General features: G+C 41.1%; 1 protein-coding gene across 2 annotated transcripts in view; it reads right to left on the minus strand.

The window, feature by feature from the left end:
• GDA (guanine deaminase) overlaps positions 1 to 8,838 on the minus strand; it is an 83,264-nt gene extending 74,426 nt beyond the window's left edge. Inside the window, exon 1 of one of the 2 annotated variants that reach the window (XM_046664814.1) lies at positions 8,240 to 8,838. In XM_046664814.1, the coding sequence (XP_046520770.1) occupies positions 8,240 to 8,362 (123 nt within the window). In that variant the 5' untranslated portion in view covers positions 8,363 to 8,838. The remainder of the gene's footprint in view (positions 1 to 8,239) is intronic. The other variant, XM_046664815.1, reaches the window with a different exon arrangement.
• Positions 8,839 to 9,095: the final 257 nt, after the last annotated feature.

A 9,095-nucleotide genomic window follows, 5' to 3' on the forward strand; every position in this document is an offset into this window, starting at 1 on the left:
GACAATCTAGTATAATTATTGGGAACAGGTAAACTAATGGATGTGAAAAAGATAAAGCTTTTGGGGGGAACTTTTCAAACAGTAATTTTGTACGTACTTAAAACAACTTAAGATAACTGCTAACTGCTTCAATGTCGCGTGAAGTTTTTTAGGAGTAATCTAAACATAATTGTTAAGAAAAATGATTTAGATAGATGAAAATGGGTGAGAATTTTGGGGCACAATAATTATGTTTTATGGTCTGTGTGCTTGAAAGGCAGCTTCTAAAATCTTTTTGGTAACTTGAAACTTTAGAGTTTTGCTAAACTAAATTCAATGATAAAAATTTTTTGAGTATCTAGATCATTTCCACATAAAATAAAATATTAGAAATTGATTACTAAACAGATTTGTCTGCCTTTGGATTCTTAACCTCAGAGAAACTGAAGGATGCTTAGGTTTATTGATGAACGTGTTCTGTGCTATGCTGGGGAATTTTCTGTGAGAAAGCACATATTTCTAAAAACTCTGTATACAAGGAAAGTAAAATGTATGTTTTCAGTAAAGAAGATGTAAAGAATAGAGGTATTTTTCTTTTGTTAAGAAAGATAAACTTGTCCTAAAGTACAAGGAAAGAAAAAAGGAAAGAAAGCATGGCACAAATTCTGAATGTAAAAAGCCAGTGACAGAAGATTTGTGGAAGTAAAACCCTGAGAAGTTTTGTGCAACGTCAAGTTGGCTGAAATTAAAATGAATTCAATTAAATGAATGAGTTTCAATATCAAAAGTACACTGGTGCAAAATTGGAATTAGGCTTTCTTTCTCTTAAAAAGGTAACTTTCTTGAACTTTTGGTCTGCTCTTAATATAGAGGTTATAAAGGTTTTTCTTTAACTTTGAGTAAGTTTACCTAAAAGACGGAAAACCTATGTTTTGTTAAAATAATTTCCTGTGTTCAAAAATACTGAGGTCTCTCTATTAAGGTTTTTTTTTAATTATTATTTCTGTTGTTTTTTTTTTTTTTAAGATTGGCACCTGTGCTAACATCCATTGCCAATCTTTTTTTTTCTCTTCTCTCCAAAGCTCCCTGGTACATAGTGGCATATTCTACTTCTGAGTGCCTCTGGTTGTGCTATATGGGATGCCACCTCAACATGACCTGATGAGCAGTGCCATGTCCATGCCCAGGATCTGAACCGGCAAAACCCTGGGCCACCAAAGTAGAGTGCTTGAACTTAACCACTTGGCCACAGGGCCGGCCCCTGTTGTCACCTTGATTGAATGGATAACTAAGCATCATTTCCTATTTGACCAAGTGTTTTAAACCCTTTCAATATTTTTGACAAACTTCCCCCAAGGTTTAAATTCTGGGTAAAGTCTTTCTTTTGACTTAAAAAGAAAACTTTGGGAATTTCTAATCAGCCCTGGGACTTTTCAAAGAATTTGTTCTCTCTTCCTATAAAAAGGAAAATGTTAATTAAACTTATTTGGTATGACAAGTTATATGGGAAGCATCATCAAACAAATAATTATAAATCTTCCTGGGTTATATTGTGTAGGTAAATGTTATTATGTGTGTGTTTTTTTTAATTATACAACATTCTTAAAATTCTGATCTGTCCTGGCTATCAACCACAATTCTGGTTATTATTTCAAAGTGTTATATGTCACAGTCTTTATCAATTGTCATTTTTTAATGTTTTGTTATTTGCAGACAGTTGTTTTATGCGCATTGTTTTTGCAAATATATTTCATCTTCAGAGAGAGTCATAGAAAGTACTCTGACACTTGCTCTAGAATACAGGTTTCTGGGCTGGCCCCATGGCTGAGTGGTTAAGTTTGCACACTCTGCTTCAGCAGCCCAGGGTTTCACCAGTTTGGATCTGGAGTGCAGACATGGCACCACTTGTCAGGTCATGCTGAGGTGACATCCCACATAGCACAACCAAAAGGACCTACAATTAGAATATACAACTATGTACTGGGGGGCTTTGGGGAGAAAAAAAGGGGGAAAAAATAAGATTGGCAACAGATGTTAGCTCAGGGGCCAATCTTTAAAAACAAAAAGAATACAGGTTTCTGACAAACTTTCATATCATAAAACTGAGCTGGATAAGAAATTACAGAATTGTAATGGAGAAACTGATGCCCTCATGAAACTGCTAACAGGAGATCAAGAGTTGGTATCATGAGAACTAAATAAACTGATGGGGATGATTATAATTTTTATGACTTTTTGTTTGAAATATTGCTGACTTTTTAAAAGGTTTTGTTTTTCCAGATTTAAGAAAACCTTTTTCTCGGGGCTGGCCCCGTGGCCGAGTGGTTAAGTTCGCATGCTCCACTGCAGGTGGCCCAGTGTTTCGTTAGAAGGACCCACAATGAAGAAGATACAACTATGTACCGGGGGGCTTTGGGGAGAAAAAGGAAAAAATAAAATCTTTAAAAAAAAAAAAAAGAAAACCTTTTTCTCTTAAGGAACTATGACTTAAAGCAATTTGTAAACAGAATTGAAACATTCACCTTTCTCTCCCTATCTGATCTCTCCAGAATTTGAAAATTCTTAAAGAGTGAATATTCTTATATTCATGGCAATATAGTTATTTGAATAAGTTCAATAAGAATCTGTTCTCCTTATAATAAGCCACAATTGGAAACATTAGTTATATTACCAAGACTTTGACTGGAATGTCATATTTGAGAGAAACATGCACAGGCTCAGATATGACAAGACAGCTTTTGAGGAACAAAGGTTGACTTTATGGAATAAAGCCACTCAGAAATGTTGGTCTGCTAATTACTTACAGGGTTCCCAACAACTTTATCAGATGAGTAAAGAAAGTCACTCTCCTGGCAGGTACAAAGAACCTTAGGATACTTTGGAGACCTCAAGGAGAGAGGAATTCACCAAAATCTGCAGGTATAGCAAGCAGAGTCTGATGACAAGCCCTTGGTCTGGCTTTCTTGACCTTGAGAGGCCTATAAAGTTCAAAGTTCAATCTAAGATTCCTTATAAAAAGTTCCAGCAAAGCAGACTTAAAAGAACCTATATGATCAATTGCTTTTTTTTTTTTTTATTTTTGCTGAGGAAAAGTCACCCTGAGATAACATCCATGCCAATTGCCCTCTAATGTGTATGTGGGTCACCACCACAGCATGGCCCCTGATAAGTGGTGTAGGTCCACATGTCCAGGAACCAAACCCAGGCTACCAAAGAGAAGTGCACTGAACTTAACCACTAGGCCATGGGGCTGGCCCCTCAATTGCTCTTCTTGCTGAACTTAAGTAAATAACTGGGCCAAGTTTATTGCAACTAGACTTGCTTTGCAAAACAATGAGTCTTAATTTGGCTATCTTTGGTAAAATGAGGGTGATTTTGGGGAGAAAAATTATGTTTTGATAGAAATTATAATACACATTTGTGGATGTTGGATTCTGGTTCTGTTAATTATCTTGAGGTTTTTGTTTTCTACTTGTAAACTGGACTGGATCCTGAATTCTTCTAGTTTCCTCAAATATCTGGTACAGATCTCCTAACATTTTCAATTTTGTTCTGTCCTTTTCATTTGTAATCATTGAGAACTAAAACCACCCTTTTCCCTGAAGCCCTAAAAACCGATGCTAGACAGTTTAATATAAATCTAAGAAAGAAAACCATGATGGGCATGTTTGGACAATCTTCACACCTGCTGCTGTGCAAGCCAGTCGAAAGGTTTACCTGAATGCTTGATGACATCATCAGAGACATTTTGAATAGCAGGGGATGCTTCAACCCTGACACTTAGAGATCTTCCTGACTGACTGTCCTCTCAGCTCAGAAATTGGTTTATAATTTGCTCCAATCAATAACCTTCTTTTTCTTCTTCTTCTTCTAGAAGTGCTTCTTATTAAGTGCTTGGTTCCTTACTTACACAACATAAGCCAATTTGGGGGACCCTTCCTATGTTCTAGAGATGATCCTGGAGAGAACTCCAATTAAGGAGCTAGGCACTGTCAGATGTTCCTCTGTGCTATATTTGTCGTGGTGACTGGGTCCTATTAAAATCCTGGAAGCACAAGATGGGATCACAGAAGAAATGCCACAGAGAATGGGAACATGCCATAGAACATCACAATTGGGATCACCCAAACCTTGGCTGGCTTCATACTCTAGACACTGACTTTCCTGAAAGGACAATGGACCCCTGACAGAATGAAAGTTGCTGTTCAGAAGACATTCTTCTAAAGATAAATAATGAGTGACTCCAGGGTTCTTACCTTACTTGTTGGACTATTAAACAACAGGCTACTTGGCTACATCAGATTTCACCTGAGGTCCTAGGCACTAACCTTGATTGGTCTTCTCCTGGATTCCCCAAGGACTAAGGTCCATTATGGAGGGAATACTAAAATTTGGGCTGTCTATTTTGCTAATATGTATGATCAGCCATGTAATTATAAAATGTGGACTTAAATGTTGTTTCAAAGTCACTGATTAGAGGGCTGAAATATTAGTCATGCAAAGCATATCTCACTCTCTCCACCTGGTACCCAAAAATAGTTAAAATAAAGGTAGAACAGTTTCATTCCTCTGACCCTGATCTTTGTCCTTTCACAGCAGGAAACAGCTGGAGTGGTCTGTGCCCCCCTACTCCCCAAGATTGAGGAATGATCATAAGACAGTGGGGACTGAAACCAAGGATGAAGGAGTTGAAGTTTCCCTGGATTAGGGTGAAACCATCCTTGTACCAACAAGGTTAACATGGGAAACAAAGTAATCAAAGATTCTGAGCTTGCTTTGCAGAACAGCAGGAGGACTGCTGATAAAGAGAGTAGCTTGCTGACAGTCCTCCAACTGACTAAGCATCTCACAGGAGCAATGAGAAACTAAAATGACCAATTGTAAGCTTTACACGTCACAGACTAAAAATCCACCAGATGCAATACATAGAACCTCCCCCTGAATTTGCACATGCAACCTATGAAGAAATATGAAAGACAGTTGCCCCTGTGCAGAGGACTCTTAGAACTTCAGCCCCCAAGGCCACATGCTACCCCTCCCCATCTTATTCTCACAGTATGCTTTGGAAAAATGCTTAGAACTGCATGTAGGCAAGCTAATCTGTAGCCAGTAGAAAGAATCATTTAATCATTTGTTAGCAGAAAATTTATGTCCTCTGTCCAAAGTTATCCTTCTGTCCCAGATAAGGAAGTAACTGAGGTTTTCTTAGATTCCTCAGCAATGTTGTATTCAGCAGATCTGCTACAGAGAAGCTCCCAATGTTCTGTGGTCAACCATCACCTGACACTCCTGAGCCCCCTCCCCAACCCCATTTGCCTTATATAAGTCCTCTCCAAATCAGTTCCCCTTTAAGATGTTTTTTTCTGGATGATAGTCCACCATCTTCCAATTTGCTAACTTACTGCTTATTAAAGTTCTTTCTCTCCACCACCTTGCCTCTGGACTGATTGGCTTTTGTCTTGTAGCGAGCAGATCGAACCCTTGCTCAATAACACGTGTATGTGTTAAGCATCCACTAAGCGCCAGGCATTTTCATACATCATCTAATACTCAGCAATAGTAAATCTGATTCTACAAATGAGGAAACTGAGGCTCAGAGAGGTTAAATGTCTCTCCCATGGTCTCAAAGAAAGTAAGTGGTGCAGACTTGACTTGAACTCAGTACTCTGTTTCTCCACAGGACTTTCTCCTGCCACTCCAGGGCACTACCCCCAAAATGGTATTCTTCCTCACTGTTGCTTCCCTGTAAGAGTGCACTAAAAGACCCAAGGCATCTTTATGTATCTGTAAAGTCAACCTGACCCTGTTATATGTGGAAAGAATCAGATAATTTAGTAATATTTGAGCACACAGTGTGTCAAGATTAATTAAATATCTGCAAATGAATTATACATGCTGCAATCTTTCTTTTAAAAAGCTACAGGCCACTTGAGTAGAAAAACTAACTGTGAATTCAAAATGCCCAATACTAAAACGTTAACTAGAGAATTTTTTTAATTAGCCTAATTTTGAATGAGCTTTAATTAATTTATTAAAGGTACTTAATCATCCTAATTCTCTGGGCCTAAATGAAGTTATATGGAATGAGGGCTGAGGTCTAGAAGGAAGAGAGAGAAGGACAGAGGAAATCTCGTCCTTCTCTCTGAGATGCTACCCCAGACCTGGGCTTGAAATGGAGAACTGAGCCCCAAGACCCCACACAACTGGTTCCATCATACAACCTATATTACTGCAGTTACCTAAAACGCAATCCACTCATAACATACATCCAAATCTCCTGGGGCCTCTGTTGGAATGCCACCTCCTGGGGCCTACTCCTGGCCGACGGATTCATTCTCTGAGGATGATGCCCAGGAACTGGCATTTTAAGTCCCCTTAGATGTTTCTGACTCATCCCAAAGTTTGAGAACAGCTTTAGGAGCTCAGTAAAAATGTAAAGATCACAATGATTCCTCGTATTTATGTATTTCACGGGGACATCATTTTCTGTTTATACCTTTGTAAGTCTTTAAATAAAAAAGATATTTATCCCAGAAACTCTAAGAGTGAGGGATTCCCACTTTCAAAATAGAGGAAATTGATTCATGACATATATATGACATGTCCTCTGTTTATACACAGTCAGGAATCAACTGCCCTGAACCTACGAGGAGAGTAATGATCAGTTACCAGTTCACTGACTAGGGAGCTTTGAATGGTACATCTAAGCCACTTGATTAACACACTTTTGTGTCCAATGCCTGGTTAATTTTGTCTTGCAGGGGAATGGCATTTTTCTAAATTTATAACCTCAGTTTGCTCCTTGTCAGGAATAGACGCCCTGACTCAAGCACCAATTGCATGTTTGGGACACTTTTTTATTCTTCTGTACAATCCCCAGAAAGGGAAGTTTTTTAGATAAATTACTTCCTTTCCTTACTCCTCTCTACTGGTTAGAGCCAGTCCTCAAACTCACCTCTCACCTGCTACCCTATTAATTAACACTCTGGACGTGGGAAATTAACTTTAACAAAGAAAACTAAGACTTGAGCAGCTCCTTGTGATTAGGCAAACTCCTCTCATCTTTCCTCAGTTTAGCAGTTTCTGTTCCTTTGCTTCTAGGGATTTCCCAATCGCAAGGGTTCCCTGGAACTTGACAGTCAAGGACCCAAGCAAATGATTCATTGGTCTCAAGGTTTATTGGAGTCCTCTAGTCTAGGGCCGCCCTGAGAGTCTGATCACCTTGGAAACACAACAGCAGGCTCCCTGAAGATGCACAATTTTTTTTTTAAGCACCATAAGAAAACACAGTTTAGTTATCCCCAAATGTAACAGTCAGGAATCGAAACTTGTCACTGACTCAGAAGCTTCTTTAGTAGGAATAGTATCTTCAAGCAGACAAGTCACAGACATGTACTTTTGCTAACCAAACTGATAGTTGAGGAAAAGCTAAAAAATATCCCATTGCCATCTTTATTTTTTCTTCTAGAAATGGAATGGCTTTCACTTATCAAATTGGCCAGGCTACTGCTGATACAGTTACCACAACTTTGTATGGAACAGTAAATATTAGACAAGTTACCCCCGTCATTTGTACAAATCCTGATTTTGGAAAAAGAAGTGTAGAAGATACATTCATAGAAGACATTTTGAACCTTAAAATGGAACTATTTGCTTTGATGCAAATGGCTATGAGTGTGCGTAGCAGAGGGATAATTTCTCTCAGACTATCCTTTCTAGTATCACAAGTTGTCTAGCCTGAATCATTAGTATACTGTTTCAGTTGAATGATCAGGCGAATGAAATCACTTCTTTATTCTACGCACTGAACGGGCTAAACAACACTGATCAAATGACCTCTCTTCTGTTAACTCTTTTGCAATAAATTCAATCAAATTTACAGAGCGCCTAGCCAGTGCCAGGTGCTGTGCCAGGAGCCAAAGATGAATTTAAGCAAGGTTCTGGTTTATTAATGATCTCTTAAGACTGGGGGTCGGAGGGGCAGGCACAACCTCTTGCCCTTCCACTGCAGCCTGGACAGCTGTTGAACCAGTCGTGAGTGCGAGTATTCCATGGCTCCTGGCTTCTGGGAACACATTACTCCCAGATCAGCCCAGGAACCAGGTTCCCCTGTGGTTCCCTGAGAGCCACTCAAGTTCAAGTCCGGAGCCGCGGCGCTTGCTCAGCGCTGAGCGAACTCCGGGCTTCGCAGCGCGCTGCGCCTTATTCTTTCCATCTGGCCGCCCGCCCGTCGGGGTGCGCCAGCCCCGCGCCCGCTTACTTTGCCACTGTCGCTCACGCCGAGGAGGTGATCCCGCAGCACCTCCATGGGGCAGGTCCAGGTGGAGTGGACGAACGTCCCTCGGAAGATGTGCGCCAGGGCTGGCATCCGGGCGGCACACATGGCAGCGGCGAAGCGCAGTGCAGGGTCCGAGGCCAAGGAGGGCGCACCGGACAAAGGCGCGGCTAGGCTTCCTGCGACGCGGGTGGCTGCGGAGCGGGCCCGTACTGCCCCCGCTTTCCCGGACCGTTGCCTGCCGTGGTCGCCTTGCAGACCACGCCCAGGGGCTGGCACCCTAGCTCCTCGACGCCAATAGGATTTTTCTCCCTCGAGTTGGTTCCTCGCACCCGTGGGGTGTGGTCTTTGTCTCCTCCCCTGCGTTAGTTTTTGCTATCTTAACTCTGAGTTTCCAAAATCACCGCTCACGTTGCGCTTCTTTTAACCTGGCTGAGTCACTCACCCAGAGGGCGGGAGATAAAGGAAGGAGCTGGAGGAGGCGATGGTTCCAGCCCTGTATCTTTAATTGGTCACCAAATTTGCTTTTGCTCTTTGCCCCCTTACCTCCTCCCCCTGTCTTTAGTCGGCACACCTAAAGTTGCGTCTGCCTGCTTTTTCTGTAAACTCTTAGGGCTATTGGTGGCTGAACCCTGGACCTCTTCACCCTGTAGCACCCACCCGGTCTGAACTGACACAAGTTCAGGAACCGGTGTAAAGTCAGACAGGGCTGCTTTCCGTACTGATCAGTTTCATTTTCACTTTCTATGGACTGCAGAATTTGTCCTAACCTGATGCTTTAGAAGCATGCCTTACAGAATTACTGGGGACCCCACTGCTGGAGGTCAATCTGGATTCCAAC

The sequence above is a fragment of the Equus quagga genome, chromosome 6 (assembly GCF_021613505.1).
Source record: "Equus quagga isolate Etosha38 chromosome 6, UCLA_HA_Equagga_1.0, whole genome shotgun sequence".
Lineage (NCBI taxonomy): Eukaryota > Metazoa > Chordata > Mammalia > Perissodactyla > Equidae > Equus > Equus quagga.